Source organism: Neofelis nebulosa, chromosome 5, assembly GCF_028018385.1.
Source record: "Neofelis nebulosa isolate mNeoNeb1 chromosome 5, mNeoNeb1.pri, whole genome shotgun sequence".
In the NCBI taxonomy this organism is placed as follows: domain Eukaryota; kingdom Metazoa; phylum Chordata; class Mammalia; order Carnivora; family Felidae; genus Neofelis; species Neofelis nebulosa.
Genome location: NC_080786.1, coordinates 76816248 through 76835348, shown reverse-complemented (window position 1 = coordinate 76835348; position 19101 = coordinate 76816248). Strand labels below are relative to the sequence as shown.

The 19101-nt window shown below is 42.2% G+C and overlaps 1 protein-coding gene across 6 annotated transcripts in view; it reads right to left on the bottom strand.

Annotated features, from left to right (window-relative positions):
• The window catches only part of VPS8 (VPS8 subunit of CORVET complex), a 251993-nt gene that overhangs the window by 3510 nt on the left and 229382 nt on the right, over nt 1-19101 (bottom strand). For 3 of the 6 annotated variants that reach the window (XR_009262061.1, XM_058730711.1, XM_058730715.1), the window contains 2 exons: nt 11351-11431; nt 54-134 (listed from right to left, as the gene is read on the bottom strand). Coding sequence is in view for 4 of the 6 variants with exons in the window: in XM_058730711.1 (XP_058586694.1) it covers nt 54-134; nt 11351-11431 (162 nt within the window). In the remaining 2 variants the exon portion in view is untranslated. Of the gene's footprint in view, nt 1-53; nt 135-4670; nt 4783-11350; nt 11432-19101 lie in introns of those variants that run through there. The other 3 variants (XM_058730712.1, XM_058730713.1, XR_009262062.1) reach the window with 2 other exon arrangements.

The following is a 19101-nucleotide window of genomic DNA, read 5'->3' as shown; positions in this document are numbered from 1 at the left end:
AACAGTATCTATAAATAGGGAAATACAAATCTAAACCACTACATAAACATTACCCGGGAACTTCCTCGGTAGAGACGGCAAAGTTGATCAAACGCTTGGATTTGCTGTGGGTCCAGAACAGGTTCTGAGGCTGCCTGTAAATTAGAAAAGATAAGGTAAACAAAACCCATGGGCGGCCTCTGCACGTGGCCAATGCTGAAACAGAATACGGTCTTCCTCTGTGCTTTTCAGAGGAAACCCACGCCACCAGCAAACAGATTTTACTGAACATTGATTAGAATTGGGCGCATCTTTTCCTCCTCAATATTTTTACTATCTTTGGGGGGGAAACGTACTAAGAGCTCAGAGAGAATGGAAGCAAGAGTACCCTTGAAATCACTCATGCCGGCCTAGGGTGGAACTATGTTACTGCTTCAGCCCCTATCTGGGTGAAAAGGATCTCGTTTTCGGTCCAGAGAGCAGCTGTCAGTGAGGAGGCTCACACCTCATGCGCTTCTGGAATCCCACAGTTGTGGCCCCAAAGTAACACTTAGTTCTTGTGATGCTGTCAGTGGTGTGGGGATGGCTGAGGACAAGGTGGCTCAGTGGAAATCCTGGGAGGGGCGGTATGATCCAAAACAGCCTGAAAGAAAACAGTGGACCCATGGAGGCTCTGTTTTTCATTCTGTTCCATGTCTCTGAGTCTGCCAGACACATGGAGAGATCATTCTCTAATGAGAACGTTTAAACTTGCCTTGACACTTTTTATTTATTTTTAAAGGGGTACCTGGGTGGCTCAGTTGGTTAAGCAACCGACTTTGGTTCAGGTCATGATCTCATGGTTTGTGGGTTCGAGCCCCCACATAGGGCTCTGTGCTGACAGCTCAGAGCCTGTCTCCATCTCTCTCTGTGCTTTGCCTGCTTGTGCTCTTTCTCTCTCTCAAAAATAAACAGAAAAAAAAAAATGAGAGAGAGAAAGCGTACCTTCAAGTGGGGGAGAGGTAGAGAGAGAGGGAGAGAAACAATCCCAAGCAGGCTTAGCACCGAGCACAGAGCCTGACACAGAGCTCCATCTCATGACAGTCAGATTATGACCTGAGTTGATATCAATAGTCGGATGCTCTTGTAGGAAAAATATCGTATTTTTGGAGATAAAGTGTGTGGAGTGTTACACTTCTGACAAACACTAGGTAAAATACGCAGGGGAGATCCAAGCTAAAGACGATCTGTAAGTCTAAGAAAGACTATACACCTAGCTCCAACAAAGCAAAACAAGAAAAAAATATAATTATCTTTGAGACACTTAACAACGAAAAACATGGTTTTGCCACCTGGTTTCCTGAGTCCCTTTAGTATTACTGGCATAAACTGGGGAGCAGGGTGGGTTAAGGACAAGGGTGATACGTGCCTTTTATTAGCCATTCAAAACCTCAGCTGTGGGCTTGCCACTGCCACAGTCCATATGACAAGGGACCAGCCACCCCCATTTCACCTGTGCTTATTCCCTGGTTATTCTGTAATAAGGTTTAACTAGGAAGGCCCACCCAGAAACAAGTCAGCAGGAGACTGAGGAGGGTGTTGGGAGGTGGGGGTGATGGTGAGGGGCAAGGCAAGTTAATTAAAAAGAAGATTTAAATGTCAAGTTTGCATATGATCAAGCGGCAAGAGCCAGAAAAGGTCTCCCCTTATAGAAGTATTTTTATAAAACAGTCCTTTGCCTTGAAGGGATATTGTAAGAAAAAAATCTCATGAAATGTACTATTGTACTTGCTACAAAAGTGTGGATGGTACAGGCCACTTACAGCGATCCACTGAAAAAAGTCCCATCGGACTCTGCACTGAGAAGAGCTGTACTGGACCCAGACTTGCTAATAATTGTATTTTCTTTTCTGCTTTTATCACTAGGGAACGCAGGACTAAAGAGTCAGCTGCATAGACTAGCAACTGCTGAGGACTTGGTGGCACACATTTATGTATGCAATTACAACCCAGTTTTATATTATTCTTCAATCACATAGTTTTTGTTTTTTTTTTTTTTAATCTAATTTCCTCATTTATTTACTTCATTTATGGATGTATTTTGGAACCAACTCAAATCATTGAGGCCGGAAAGTGAAGGCCGGGTCAAGTCATAAGTAGAAAATGCCACTGCTAAAAACAGAATCATGCTTTCACCACCCCCGCTGCCCCCCAGGAAATACTATGTGGCAGAAGAGTCTATTCCAGGCACAGAATAAATGGCTCCAGCCTCTGGGAGTTTGCTCACCGAGGCAGAAAGTGCAAAAGTCAAAAATGATGGTCCAGCTCATGTGTTATGAGCCAGTACCTCTCAGATTTTAAGATGCATAATAATCACTGAGAGGTCTGGTTAGCAGGTTTGGGGTGGGGTCTGCGATTCTGGGTTTCTAGCATATCTCCTCCCCCCCACCCCACCCCCCGGAGTGCTGAGACTGCTAGCTAGTCTAGCTAGTGTCAGTCTGCACTTCTGGGCCCAGGTGCTAATCTGTACTCCAAAAACAGTTCAGGGCAGCCAGAGACATCCCGTCCTGAGTCCTGTGGTAACAGGAGGCTCTCGGGTTACGAGTATTTTGCCCCCCATTGATTCAACTGTACCAAATCAACCACTCAATTAGCATTTCTTTTTTTCTAATGCACTCAGACTAGGGATGTTGGTTTTCAACACTTACTAGGTTCACACACGCACTTTACCAACCCTTGGATATTATAAGAAAATTATTTAATAAGGATGTTCCTGCCACATGCTTTATTTTGAATCTTATGGAACTGCAAGCCCTACACCTATTTTACTAAATAAGTGCTCACGACTGTGTAAACTGAGGAAGAGAAGGCTAGGAGACTTGCCTAATATGAATAAAAATTTCAGAACCAATTAAGGGTCCATAAACAGGGCCTTTACCTTATTAACCCTAGTTCTCCCCTTGTCTGAGGAAATCCTCAGCATCCTAGAGCCTGGAAAGCAAGTGGTTTTTGGTGAATGTACTGACTTCTTCCCAGCCTGCTGTTGTGGACCTGAGCTGCGGCCTCCAGCCCTGCCATCCCTCCTGCACACTGGCTCCCCCCACAGCCATTTCTCTGTTCTCATGGAGTGTTTGCACAGCCTTTCGTCCATGGGAAATCTTGGGAAACCAAGGACCGGTTTTCCCTCTGACATCTGTGAATGCCTTAACCTCCTTTGATTCTACATTAAGTCCTAGTTCAGGTTCTTTTGAGAAAGGGTGGGGGGGAAGGGGCAGAGAATCCCGAGCGGGCACTGCTCTGGTAGGTTAGCTCAATGCAGAGGGTCACCTGAGCTGAAACCAAGAGTCCACATGCTTAACTGACTCAGCCACCCAGGCACCCCAGTCCTATTTTAGCCTTAGAACTCCAAATGGTGAAACACTTCAATAAAATAACCATGATTTTGAAAACAAAAACAAAAACAAAACTCTAGTTCTCCTTTGCTAGGAGAACACATAAACACTCAGAATTTCCAACAATATGACATGCCCAGATCAGTGTGCAGTGGTGGCTTGTCAGGGCCTTCTCCTCGAGGCCCTTAAACTCCTTGGAAATACCAAAAGAAGGAGTTTCCAACAATGGCATCTTTCAGAAACTGAAAAATGCAGTTGTTCCACGGGTGTGAAATAACTGAGGATTACAGGTTCTATCTTACAATGCAAGCCATCATCCTGGACAACCAGAGACTGAACTAAGGAGTGACTGCTGGGGCTTCCCCGGAACCCCCTGGAAGCAAAGTCACTGCAGGTTGGAGATGCCCTGTTCTCGCCTGGGCCATAACGCTGTCACTGCGGTAAAGTGAAGGCAAGTCATTTGAGGCAAAATGGGAGAACTGGTTGTAGACGTGCCCGGGACCTAGTAAGACGTTCACCTGATTTAAAGGCCTTCTTAGAATAAGACAGTATTTTTAAAAAGGAAGCATTCAGGAAATGACTAGTCAATCACTGAGGCAAGCATTTCTGTACTCTTTTTTCCTGGTGCAGGCTTGAAGAGTGGGATGGGGAGACGATGAGAAGAGGGACAGGGCCTCTGGGATGGCAGCTTGTGCGCTGAAGACCCGTTTAGCTGATTTGTGCCCTGGCTATGCAGGCTCCTGCCCTATCACCTCCAGGCCTCGTGAGCGGAAGACCCATTTCTACGGTTTAACAAGTATCTCTGGAGTCCCTGCTATTATCAGGCCTGAGGCACAAAGATGAACAAGAAGAGCCTAACGTCCCAGCATCTGTGGGGCATGAAAACCCCGCGAAAAGATTTCACCTTCTCCAGTGCCGATAAAATAATATATGGTTGTTATTGTGCCTCAGCAGCCTCTCAAGCTCTGCTTATTCGCCAGGGCAGGCCTCGTTTGCAACATGCTCTCACATCGTCTACATAAACCAACAGGACGTCCCTGCTATTGCAACATTTTTGGGCCCAGATTACACCCTTGCACATGAGACATGGAAGTGTCAGGTCGGCACGCTCTCCGGAACGCCTCCTCCATGCGCCCCAGTCGTGTCGACCGATCAGCTTCCGCGTGAACCCTGCAGAACCGGTATGTCACACTCACTGTGGTATGATTCTGTTAGACCGTGAGCTACGTGAACACCAGCGCGGTGTCTTGGTCACTCTTCTGTCCCCCATGCTCCATATCCAGCAAACGCTCAAGAAACCGCTGCTGAACAACCACATACCCTGGTCTATTTGGAACTGTCCAGTTTAGGCGTCTGAACCCACAGTCGCTTGGCTCTCCTGGTCCAGTGTGAAATCACTGACCCTCGTCTTCCTGTTTCAAGAACTCGGGACCTGTAAAGATTTTTTGTGATTTCTGGCATATCTGCCCTGTATCTCAGAGAAGACGTCAATTTCATTTTATTTAATTTGCTTTTGGAGCAAGGATTATTTTTAAAATATCAAAAATATAGGTATCAACCCTTTTAAGAGGTAGGAAAATTTACCAAGCAAGTGGGGACTTGTAGTTAAAATAAAAGCCTCTTTCTGTTGTTGCCTTAGTACTTCCGAGGGCAGACCTTCCACTTGGTGTGACTGTGGCCTGTGGAGGGGAGACCGGGCCTGCTCCCCATGTGTGGCTGGTGGTTAAGAGCCTACACACTGAAGCCATCTGCCTAAGCCCAAACCTGACATCGCCAGCCACCAGACTACACTCGTAGGCAGGTTACCTGTTCTGAACTGGTTGGTTTTTTCGTTTTTCTTTTGTAATGTGGGATAAGCTAATAGCTGTGCCACAGAAGGTGGCTGGGATTGGGAAGTGATGCATCCAGCACTTGGGAAATGCCCAGGGAGCTGTAAGTTCACATTTGGGGTTATTTATTGGACGAGGCACACAAGGGCCCTGCATGCACCACCACGCCCAGAGTCAGTCTAACACGGGAGTCTGGTCGTGCACACCTCCTCCTAATGTGGCCAATGAAAGGGAAAGAAAGCAGACATAGAGCGCAGTGCAGTCCAAAGTGGCAAAGGTGGCAAAGGAAGGGGTGTCAAAGAGAGGGAGTGGGGGGAAAGCTTTACAAAAAGGAGAGCTCCCCAAGGACGGGGCCTCTGTCTTCTCCTGCCTACCGGCACCCGCACTGGATTTGGCACAGAGCACGTGTGAAATAATTGCCTGCAGGTGAGATGCAGGAAGGGACAGGAAGGGCAAGCAAGCATTTCTCTCGGTCACGTGCTCACAGGAGCTTTCTCAAGCCCTCTGCAGTGCAGCAGGAACACAGGCACGGACTCTGGCAGACCTGGGCTCCATCAGGATTCTGCAACAACTAGCCGAGGGCCTCTGGCCAACTTATTTAGCTTTTCTCAGTCTCTGTCATTATCTGTAAACTCTACATTGCAGAACTGTTGTGAGGACCGGAGGTAACATGTGGGCCTGGTGCCTATTTGATGTTCAGTAAACGGCAGCGATTACTGCAACTGTGTCATCTATACGCCCAGGAGAAGAGCCTGGGGGAAAGAACAATGGGCTGGGACTCAGGACCCCTGAGCTCTAATTCTGTCACAGCCCCTTACATAACTTGGGCAGGTCATGGCACTCCCCCCGGGTCTATATTCTGATCAAGAGGCAAGGTCACCAGGGGCCACTCTCTACCACCAGGGAGAGATTACCATGAGATAATAAGCATTTAGGGCACAAAGGTTTCAAGTAAGTAAGTAAGTAAGTAAGTAAGTAAGTAACATTTACTGAAATTACTCATGGCAAAGGAGGAGTTAAGATGGTGGAGAAACACGGGGACCCTGGGCTTTCCTTGTCCTTCAAACAGAGCTGTTTTGAGGTCAGACCACTTGAACACCCAGGAAACTGATCTGCAGAGTGGCAGAAGGATCTCTACGGTTGGAGGGAGACAGGTGGCAGGTGCACGGTGTGTGGATACAAATGGGGGAGAAAAAACAGTGTTGCCGCAGAGCAGAGGGAACTCTTCCGTGGAGAGACAAAAGGGAAAGAAAAAAGAAAAGGGTTGAGAAAGTGCAGCATTGGATTCACACAGGAGGAAAACCTCTCTGAACCACAGACTGGGCAGCGAGAAGTACTGAGTGTCCCGGATCTTTTTTGCAAACAGCGTTTGGAGCTCAAAATCCAAGGTTTTGGAAGTGCGTGACTTTTTCCAGAATGGAGCCTTGGCATGTGCTCCTGGGCAGGAGGGAGCTGGCCTAGAGAGCATAGCATAGGGTGGTGTAGAGCTCTCTGGGGCACACTGGGAAAAAACATTCCCCTTCCTAGAGTACTTCTGGAAGAGGGTTTTTTGTCTCCCCTAGGATAAAAGACCCTGTAGGTGCCAGCCAAAGGCCTTTCATCAGTAGGGGGGAGAGCCTCTACTCTGGAGGATGGGGGAGGATCCATGTGGTGCCGGCTCCTTTAAGGCTGGGTTTTGAATCCCAGCCACACGTCAAAGAAAAAACACAGGAGATCTGTGGCACAGGGCAAGCTAAGTGCCCTTGCTACTCTGTGAGGGGGGCCTAACAGCAGGGGTTGAGATCCTCGGTCGGTCCAGGATGAGAGACTGGGGTGGTGCCATTTTCCCCCAATACCAACATGGTGGGACCTCAGAGAACACCATAGTGGCCCCAGTGAAGGTGGGACCTACTTACACCAAACACCCTCCCCCGAACCTGTGCCTGACAACTGTTCATTTACTGGGGCAAGAAGGACTCTGAGCCAGCACAGGGGACCTCTCCTCCAAAGACCAGCATGGGCAGCATTCCCTATACCCTAAGTGCACTGAAAATCGTGCCTCAAAATGACACTGACAGTTCTTTTTTTCTTTTGTTCTTCCTTCTTCTTTTCTTTTGGAATCAAGCTCAGAGTTTCTTGTTTGTTTTTTTCAATTCCTTTTCTTTTCTTTTCTTTTTTTTTTGATCAGGCTTTTTTTCCTTTTTCTTTTCTTTTTTTTCCTTGTCTTTGTCTTTGGAATCAGCCTTATGGTTTTTGATTCTGTTTTGTTTTTGTTCTCTTCCCTTTTCTCCTTTTTTGGGATCTGGCTCCCCTGCTTTTTTCCAGGATTGTTTTAACAAACAAATCAAAGCACACCTAGTAAAAGGTCCAAACACTCCTCATGGCAAGCAAGGAGGAGGTCTGCAGAGGACTGAGCAGTGGGAAAGGGCAGCCAAAACCCAACAGCAGAGTGCACACAGCATACACCAGAAACACTTCCTGAAGTGCCAGGCAGGCCCCGGACAGTGTACGACCCCTTTTTGATACAGCAGTACGCTCAGGTGCAGGAAACAGGCAAGCTTTTAAAACACACACAAGATAGAAACTTAGTCAAAATGACAAGACGGAGGAATTCTCCCCCAAAAGAAAGGTCAAGAAGAAATCACAGCCAGGGACGCACTCAAAACAGATGTAAACAATATATCTGAACAAGGATTTAGAACAACAGTCGTGAGACAAGTGGCTAGGTTTGAAAACAGCATAAAAGACACCAGAGAGACCCTTGCTGCAAGAGACGAAAGGCCTAAGAACTAGTCAGGATGAAACAAAAAATGCTATAACTGAGATGCAAAATAAACTGGATACAGTGAGAATGAGGAGGAAGCAGAGGAGAGAATAGGTGAAACAGAAGATAAAATTATGGAAAATAAGAAAGCTGAAAAAAAGAGCGAAGAGAAATAACTAGAGCACGAGGAGAGACTTAGAGCAACTAAGTGATTCCATGAAATGAAACCGTATCTGTTATCAAAGGAGTCCTGAAGACGAGCAAGTAAAAGGGGCAGAAGTTTTATTTGAACAAATCATAGCTGAGAACTTCCCTAATCTGGAGAAAGAAACTGGGCACAGAGACCCCCCCTCAAAATCAACAAAAACAGGCCAGCACCATGACATATCATAGCAAAACACAAAGATAAGGAGAGAATTCTGAAAGCAGCTAGGGACAGAAGGTCCTGAACCTACACGGGTAGACACGTAAGGTCAGCAGCACACCTGTCCACTGAAACTTGGCAGGCCAGGAAGAGTGGCAGGAAATATTCAATGTGCTGAATGGGGAAAACTATGCAGCCAAGAATTCTTATCCAGCAAGGCTGTCATTCGGAACAGGAGAGATAAAGAGTTTCCCAGACAAAACGAAAGGAGTTCGTGACAACTAAACCAGACCTGCAAGTAATTTTAAGGGGGACTCTGAGTGGAGGAAAAAAAAAAAAAAAGAAGAAGACCAAAGCAGCAAAGACTATAAGGGACCAGAGGACATCACCAGAAACACCAACTCCAACACGATGGCACTAAATTCATATCTTTCAATCATGGAAATGGACTAAATGCTTCAATCAAAAGACATAGGGTATCAGAATAAAACAAAAACAAAAAACCCCAAGATCCATCTAGATGCTGCCGACAAGAGACTCATTTTAGACCTAAAAACACCTGCAGATTCAAAGTGAAGGGATGGAGAGCCATCTATCATGCCAAGGGACAGCAAAAGAGAGCCGGAGTAACTATACTTATATCAGACAACCAGATTTGAAAATAAAGACTGTAACAAGAGATGAAGAAGGGCGTTACATCATAATTAAGGGGTCTATCCATCAAGAAGATCTAACAATTGTAAATATCTATGCCAACTTAGGAGCACCCAAATATATAAATCAATTAGTAACAAACATAAAGAAACTTACTGATAATAATACAATAACAGGAGACTTTAATACCCCACTTATAGCAATGGACAGATCATCTAAGCAGAAAACCAACAAGGAATCTAGGCTTTGAATGACACACTGGACCAGATGGACTTAACAGATACATTCAGAATATTTCATTCTAAAGCAGCAGAATACACATTCTTCTTGAAATTACTCGTGGCTTTTACTGCACAATTATATACAAACTAGGGAAACCAACTACAGGCATTAGAGACACTGTCACAAAGACCCAAGATAGCCTTGAAGAGGAATAACAGATTTAGTCTAAGATGCTGTACAGAGAATGTGATTTGCCAAATCACTGTCATGCACAAAGTGGGAGCAAGCAGATTTGAATTCGATCCCAGTATGGCAAATCTATAAACACAAAGCACCCTTCCCAGTGTTCCCAGACCATCTAACCCCCCAGCAGAGGACTGATTATGAGTGGTTTTCCAATTGGAAGAGAAAGAAAAACACATTTGATGCTATCTGCCAGAGCACATTTCTTTCTTCCCATGTAATATAGTGACAAAAGCTGAAAATTAAACTGCAGCTAAACATGAGAGGGATAAACGGCGACAGCCCTGGAAATGACCTTGTAACACTCAGTGTTAAAGTACATCTGGTGGAAAATGAGGTCCCGATGATGGAGGAAAGCCCTGGGCAGAAGGACACTGGGCTAAGATAGTGTGCCAGCACACGTCAGAGGCTCAGTGACTCACATGGGGTAGAAATGAGAGCTGTTAATTACCTCAGCTGGAAGGAAGGAAAACAACCCAAGACTTTCAGGAATCCACAGACTTAACTAGAGCATCAAGCTTCACTATAGGAAAGCCGCCATGATCCACTGTCGCCCTGAAGGCTGGATTCCTAGGAATGGGGATAACATAATACTAGGGATCCTGGATACAAAGGCTTTCAAATCACACATGAAGCCAGGGCAGTCACAGAATCTCTACAATAATTAAGGTCATGAAATCAAAACCCCAACATTTCTTCTCCTAAGCATCTTCCCACACTAGCACACAAGCAGGCCAAACCTAGTTTACCAGAGATGTGGGATGCTGGATATGATTCTGGAACAAATTATTTGTCTTTCCTGCATTCCAGGAAACTTCTGGCATTTTTGTAACGTGCTGGTAGGGGTGGAGCTGGAGGTGGAGTAGGACGAGTGGAATGAGAATCGTATTTTCTCACTTCTCCCCCTCCGTGCCTGCTATTGGCCTCGCTTTTAAATCTTTCTATCTGTTACAGGCTTCAGTCAGACTTTTGCTACAACCTAAGCTGTTTCAAACTAGAGGTCCTTAATATTTTGCCTGCAATGAAACCCTGGCCTCAGAGATACATATGAGTGAAGCCACATTTCCTTTCTCCCTGCAAACAGGAAAGGAAACACCCGTAAAATTCCCATCCCCAGCACAGTTTGTTCCAGACAGAACCCTCACCTCTCACTCATCTTCATTTCCTAATGTCACAACACTCTCAATAGGTCACAATTAATAATGAACTAGGTAACGAAATAATAAAATAAGCACGTGTGTTGCTGAGCTGAATGGAGAGAGGAGGGAAACACCTGGCAGAATCTCTCTTAAGGAGATTTCACATAGAGTAGTAACCATACCTTGCTCTAGAATGAGCAGCTCTCGGGCAGAGAGTGCGTCAGGTGGGAGATGGAAATTATGAATATCTGACTAGAAAATACCCATAAAAACCCAAAACCTTTAATACTACAGTTAAAGAGAAACAACACAGGGGCGCCTGGGTGGCTCATTTGGTTGAGTACCCAACTCTTGATTTTGGCTCAAGTCACAATCCCAAGGTCATGGATTAAGCCCTGTGTTTAGGCTCTGTGCTGAGCATGGAGGCTGCTTAGGATTCTCGCTCTCACACCCTCTGCCCCTCTCCTGGTGGTATGCTGGATCTCAGCATGACAATAAAAAAAAATAATAATAAAACAATAAAAAAAAGAAACAACATAGTGACTTCTCAGCAGTACGAAAAAATGCTGGATTAAGTCAGCTAGGATATGAAAGGAGGAACAATAACCACTACTACAGCAGCTAAGTTATGGAGCAATCACTACTGTCTGCCACTGTTCCAAATACTGTGCATGTATTATCTCACTTAATCACCACAAAAACCCTATGAGGCCAGTACTTTATCCTTATTTTACAGGTAAAGCAAGTAAGGTCCTGGGGTGCAGCGCTGTGCCTGAGGTCACTGTGGTTGGTGGTGGAACTCACACCTGAATTTGGGCAGTCCAATTCCAGAAGTTTCTTTCATTTGCCTTGCTCTTGGCATCAGTCTGGAAGAGGTGGGACAGTCCCTTTCAAGGGACACAAAAGGTGATGTCAGGAGCCGAGTAGGACCAACTGGGGATCAATATGCCAATGCCATGCTCTTAAAACACTGATGGCCTCTGACCTCTTTCTGGGATTTTTCATGATTCTGCTTTCTAGTTAAGGAAACTGGGCCTACAAAGTCTTAATAAAAGAACCAGGATGGAGAGCAGCTGATGAAATGAGCTACAATGATTAGCGTCACGCTTAAAAATACATTTTGGAGAAGTAAGCTGCAGAAGACCAGTGAAAGCTGACAATATTAAGAACTAAGCTAAGTTTTTAGAACAAATTATCCTAAAATTTGTATGGAACCAGAAAAGATCCCCCACCCCCAGAGCAATCTTTAAAAAGGAGAACAAAACTGGAGGCATCACAATCCCAGATTTTTTGTAGTATATCTACAAAGCTGTAGTAATCAAAACAATATGGTATTGGCACAAAAACAGATACAGGGATCAGTAAAACAGAATAGAGAGCCAAGAAATAAACCCATGATTATATGGTCTGTTAATCTCTGACAAAGGAGGCAGGGATATGCAGTGGGAAAAATACACTCTCTTCAAGAAATTGTGTTTACAAAACTGGACAGCAACATGCAAAAGAATGAAACTGGACCACTTTCTTACACCATACACGACAACAAAATCAAAATGGATGAAAGACCTAAATGTGAGCCTGAAACCATAAAATTCCTAGAAGAAAGGACAGACAGTAATTTCTCTGATATTGGCCATAGCAATGTTTTTCTAGATAGGTCTTCTCAGGGAAGGGAAACCAACAAACAAACAAAAAGCTATTGGGACTACATCAAATAATTTCCTTCTGCACAGCAAAGGAAATAATCAACAAAACTAAAACACAACTTACAGAGTGGGAGAAGACTCTGCAAATGACATATCTGATAAAGGGTTAGTATCCAAAATACATAAAGAATTTATACAACTCAACACAAAACCTCAAATAATTAAAAAATGGACAGAAGACACGAACAAACATTTTTCCAAAGAAGACATCCAGAGAGCCAACAGACATGAAAAGATGCTTAACACTCCTCATCAGGGAAATGCAAATCAAAACCACAATGAGAGATCACCTCACACCTATTAGAATCACTGAAGTAAACAACTCATGAAACAAATATTGGTGAGGATGTGAAAAAAAGGGAACCCTTGAGCACTGCTGGTGGGAATGCAAACTGGTGCAGCCACTGTGGAAAAAAGTATGGAGGTTCCTCAAAATATTAAAAATAGAATTACCATATGATCCACTGCTGGGTATTTACCCAAAGAATATAAAAACACTAACTGAAAAAGATACATGCACCCCTATGTTTACCACAGTATTATTTACAATAGCCAAATTATGGAAGCAACCCAAGTGCCCACTGATAGATGAATGGATAAAGATATGGTGTGTATATATAACAGAATAATATCCAGTCATAAAAAAAGAATGAAATCTTGCCATTTGCAACACTGATGGATCTAGTGGGTACAGTGCTAAGTGAAGTAAGTCAGAGAAAGACAAATAACATCTGATTTCACTCATATATGAAATTTAAGAAACAAAACAAATGGACAAAGAAAAAGAGAGACAAACCAAAAAACAGACTCTTAACTATAGAGAGCAAACTGATGGTTACCAGAGGGGAAGTGATTGGGGAGCAGGGGGTGAAATAGGTGAGGGGATTAAGAGTACACTTATCACGATGAATGCTATGTATAGAACTGTTCACTTGAAACTAATACAACACTGTATGTTAATTATAGTGGAATTTAAAAAAACAATCTAAATTCTTCAGTGACAGATCTCACACACAACACACAATGAGAAGGCAGTTTTGTACACACACTAGGTGCTCATGAACATTTTCTGCAATTACAGAAGAAATTCTGAACTTGGCTCTGACACTAACTAGTTGTGTTGATATCCCTGATGTTAGAATGTCTTGTTTATAAAACAGAGAAAATATCTGCATAGCCTACCTCATGAGGCTCTTGTAGGGATCAAAGTGGGGAGGGGGAAATGGAGAAAATACATTTTCTGTCATCTCTTTAGTCTCTGGCCTTACTCTAGCTGCTTTCATGTTTAATGCACACATTAGCCCAATGAGGTAGACCTTACTGTCTCTAATTTACATGTGAGGAAACTGAGGTTCAGACATGTCAAAAATTACAGCTTGTAAGGCACATGTTAAATTACCTCCTGAGGACCTATAACCCACTATACACATGTTGGTGACAAATGTAAGGTGCTATGTATGTATGAGGTGTTATGGACTTCCCATGGACCATCTCAGCTGCTCGGTGTGCTGGGAGTGCATTTACCTGAATACCCATCAGGATCCTTGGTGGAATGACTCATAACACAAGCACCATGTCATGCTGCGTCATTAAATAAAGGAACGTGATAAGTTTTGTTTGGCTTGTCTATCCTTTTTGCTTCCTCACAAAAATTATTGTCCCCACTTGGCTTTAAAGTCTCCGATACCTGAACATTCTACCTGTTCATGCTTGCCTACTCCTTGCCTAACGTGCTTTAAAAGGCAACAACCTGGGGAAATCTGCCGTGGCGAAAACTGAAAATCTCATTATACGTAAAAAAAAATGGACTTTTAAAAAGTTTTAGACAACTGCAGAATGTAGTTTTAAACTTTAAATAACTAGTATCACTCCTGGGTCAAATTCATTAAAATCTGTCAATTATCTTGACAGGGATTATTATAATTATTACAATTATTACAAAAGTTTGGTCATTTTAGTTTAAATGCCTCACGGGCATGGGAAACTCAAATTCCCAAACACATTAAAGAAGAACTGCTTGGGTGTTGCTGCCCCCGGTGTGAGGCAGCATTATAAGCAGAAATAAAAAAAGGCAATACTGGGAAATAAAATGGTTGACAACTGGGCTAGGACCCCCACCTCCTTCCTTCCTGAGAGAACTGTCCTGTGCAAACTCAGGTTCTTGCTTCATGGTGTACTGTGGTCTTTCCCTTTTGTCAGCAGAGGAAGATCTAAAAAAAGTCCAGTAAGGGCTTTATTGTTGCTTAATTTCATTTCACCATTGGCTTCAAATATACTGAAGGTGGTGTCAGGATTCTCTTGTCTGGAGAGCTTAGTATCTGAATATTGGCAAGTTTTCAGACATCTCTCAGAAGCTGAGTCCCCAGCTTTCTGAAATGCAGAAGATTTCTCTCTGTTTCATTGCCTGTCAAATGTTTTTGGCTTATCCTTCCTGTGTTTATTCTTTAAAAAAATTTGCATATACATGCATATTTTTATTTCCTCTTTCTTACAGAAAAGGTAGCATAGTATACTACTCTTTTGCGTTTTGCTTTTTTTTACTTAACAATAAACCTTGAAAATAATTTTATGTTACAGAGATGTTATTTCCTTTTTTTTTTTTTTTAAGTTGTATATAGTACTTCATTGTGTATATGGGCCATGATTTATTTATTTGATCTCCTATATTTGGATATTTACCTAGTTTCCAGTATGTGGCAATAAAAAATTGATAAATTTTTTAATGATAAATAAAAAATTAAAAAAAATTAAAAAAATTAAAAAATAAAGTCTAGTAAGATTTGTTTTTATGGTAAGTAGAGTTAAAAGAAAGATTCTTAGTGGAGTGGGATTTTTCTTTTCCTTTTTTTTTTTAATATGAAATTTATTGTCAAATTGGTTTCCATACAACACCCAGTGCTCATCCCAACAGGTGCCCTCCTCAATACCCATCACCCACCCTCCCCTCCCTCCCATCCCCCATCAACCCTCAGTTTGTTCTCAGTTTTTAAGAGTCTCTTATGGTTTGCCTCCCTCCCTCTCTTTTTTTTTTCTTCCCCTCCCCCATGGTCTTCTGTTAAGTTTCTCAGGATCCACATAAGAGTGAAAACACTTTCTCTATATGACTTATTTCACTTAGCATAACGCTCTCCAGTTCCATCCACATTGCTACAAAAGGTCATATTTCATTTGGAGTGGCATTTTTCTAATGCTAATCAGAAATCCTCCTTTGTCTTATCATTGACCTTTTTTTAAAAAAAAAAAAGAGAAACAGGGAAATCATTCACTTCATATATGTAATTAAAGCCTGCTACCCTTTGATTATCTAACTGTTGCCTACTTAAGAAGAAAGGTGAACAATTATCTTGATGGATGTCACTGTGGGATAGCAATTATGACAAAGAGCTCTTCTGAGGGCAGGGTCCTTAATGATTTTCTATCAGAGCCATGATTGCTGGAACATTTTCAGTTCTAGTATTCCTGCCCATCTTAACTAGATAGACCTAAAAAATGATTACCTAACAAGAGGAATATAGAATCATATGGAAAAGCACATTTAACCCTGAAATTAGCAAAACCCAATAAAAGTTCACAATGTAATTGCAAATCAAAAAAAAAAAAAAAAAAAAAAGAGCACTGATGCACTGTGGTTGTACTCTACCTAGTTTAGATGTCAATTCACTGGTGAAAAGAGAGAAAAGCTTTTGGACCATTTCTCTCTGTAGAACTTGGTTGTTGGGAGGAAAAGGGCAGGAAGTGGAGTGATAATATGGAAACTGAGTGAAATTAATAAATTAAGTTATTGTTTACTGTACCTTAAAAATCTCCCCCCAAACTGCAGAGATTTCCAAATCTTGCCATTATAAAGTAACGGTACTGAACTAGCCTAGCTCTCCCATAATAATATAAAACCAGCCAAAATACATATACCTGTTGTTTTCGAACTTTGGACAAAAGGCGGAAAAGGACTATAATCATTGACAGAAGAGAAACATTCAAAGTGAGTCCCATGATTTCCCTGGAATTCTATCTGGAGACACTTTCTGGATTGTGGCACAGGGAGGGAGAACCTAAGGAGACCATGGAAGTCTTGCTGAGCTGAGGAAATAGGAGTTTGGGGATAGGAATTAGGTAAATTTGAAGAGGAGGAAGCTGAGTTGAAATTGAGCTGAGCTAAAAATCTATATAGGAGTCCTCTAAAGTTTATGGCCTGATACTCAACTGCACATATATGGGCAAGACTCCAGAAGCCTTGCAGAGAATAGGTGCTAGAGAGCTATGAGTTAAATGGAGATTCTAGAGGTTGCAAAGTCCTAGAAGATACGGGAATACTAACCAGGCAGAGTGCAAGGACCTTGAAAAACACTCTGGGTATCCAATGAGACCATCAAGATGCAGGGGTATTCTAGACCTGCCTGAACACAACTCAGAAGTCTCTGAAGGAAGACAACAAAATCCAGATGCTCAACAACACTGCATTCACAATGCCAACCACACAATCAAAAGTTTCTAGATACGTGTAGTAGGAAAACATGATTTATAGCCAGGAAAGCAATTGATAAAAACAGACTCAGAGAGGACAGAGGTACTGAATTAGCAAACAAGGAATTTAAAATATCTGTTTTATAGGGGTGCCTGGGTGGCTCAGTTGGTTAAGTGTCTGACTTTTGATTTTGGCTCAGGTCATGTTGTCACAGAGACTGAGCCCTGCATTGGGCTCCACGTTAGGCATGAAGCCTGCTTGAGATTCTCTCTCTTTTCCTCTCCCTCTGCCCCTCCCCTGTTCATACTCTCTCTTGCTTTCTCTCTCTCTCTCAAAAAATAAAAAAAAAAAAAAGCAAGACCCAATTATATACTGTTTTCAAGAGATGCACTTTAATCCAAAACAAAAATAAACAGCTAAAGGATGGAAAAAGATATATAATCAAAACATGAATCACATGAAAGCTTGAATGGCTTATGTATAGAGAATAGATTTTGATACAAGGAGTACTACTAGAGGTAAGGAAGAACTAAAGACAGACAAATCAATAGTCATAGTTGGAGATTTTTAACATTCTCAGTCAGTAGTTAATAAGATAACTAGATAAAAAAAAAAACAATAAGCATACAGAAGATCTGAGTAATACTAACAACTGCCTTCACTTAACATTTACAGGAATTATACCCAACAGCTGCATATTACAGTTTGTTTCAAGTGCACAAATAATGTTCAGTTAGGTAGAATGTATGCTTGCCCATAAAAAAGTCTCAGTGACTTTCCAAAGAATTATATCATACAGGGCACGCTCTCTGACCGCAACAGAATTAAAGTAGAAATTCTTAACAAGATATCCAAAGATGCCTCAAATATTAGAAATTAAGTAACCAATAAGTGAGAGAAATAAATCACAAAGTAAATTAGAAAATACTTCAAGGTGAGTTCTAATGAAAATACAACATTAGCAAAATTTGTTGGATGGAGCTAAAGTAGTGCTTACACAGAAATTTATAGCTTAAAAATTTCATATTGGGTAACAAGAAAGGCTTAATATTAATGACCTAAGTCTCCACCTTAGGAGGCTAGAAAAAAAAAGTAAGTTAAACCATAAGTGAAGGAAGACAAAATAATAAAATGGAAATTGTAGAAAGACAAGTGTAATATGTAATATGAAAAACTGAGCGGATGATCTAGACAGCAGATTTGATAATGCAGAAGAGAAGATCTGTGAATTTGAAGACAACAGAAACTATTCAATTTAAGCAGACAAAAAATAAGGTAAAAATAATGAAAAAAGTGTCAGTGACCTGTGGAACATTACACTAACATACATGTAATTACAGGTTGAGAAAAAGAGATCTTGGGGCAGAAAATATATTCAAAGAAATAGCAGCCAACTGTTTTCCAAATCTGATGAAAATCATAAACATACAGATCCAATATATTTAATGAACACCAAGAAAGAACACAAAACCACACCTAGTCATACCACTGATGAAAACAAAAGATAAAGCAAAAAATACAAAAGATACAAAAGATGGGGAAAAAGATGCATTATAAACACACAAGGTGTTATTGGTTGGCTTCCCTGGAAAAAAGACTCTGAAGTGGAGATCTGTGTGCCAGAACTTACTGGTGGGTAAGTTCTTACTTACTTGGAATGGAAACCTACGGAGAAGTAAAGGAAGCAGAACTAGGCATACGGAGAAGTTCTATTGCGATGCGATTACCACAGAGGCCCTCAGGTGATCCCAAGGAGAGCCCTGGAGCTAAGATGGCCTTGAAGAACTATCCTGCATTAATTAATTAAGGGGGTTCTGCCCTTTTTAAGTCTTCAGTGACTAGTCATCAGATGCTGGCTGCTCTCAGGCAGAGAGGCTGTCATTGTTGGCAAGGTAGATCTCTTTAGCTGAGGACAATTCCTAGAGAAGGAAGAGCTGATAGCTATCAGTTGCTAAAACTCCCAGCAGCGAAGGGAAGGAGAACTTCTCATTCTCCTGAAAGATGGGAAAAGAAGGTGTCATTGCAACCAAAAGAAGATAACAGTAAGAATTACCGCCAATGACTTAATAGAAACAATGCAAATCATGAGACAGTGGAACAGCATTTTAACATGAGCTGAAAGAAAAAAATATACAATGTGATCATCATGGACATTTTTCAAGTAACAATCAATAAAAACTTCTCGAGGAGGAAAGTCCTTACAGATCCCTTTGTGGGATGAACTTGCACTTTGGCTCAGGAGATTCTTGGGTCTTATAGTGCCTGTCCAGGACTCCTAGCGGCCTGTGAGTAAACTGTGCCAGACATTTACTCCCAGCACACAGGCCTCTGCACATGCTCTTCTCAGTAAGTTTCATGGCAACCACTGTAGTCCTTACCAAATATTTCT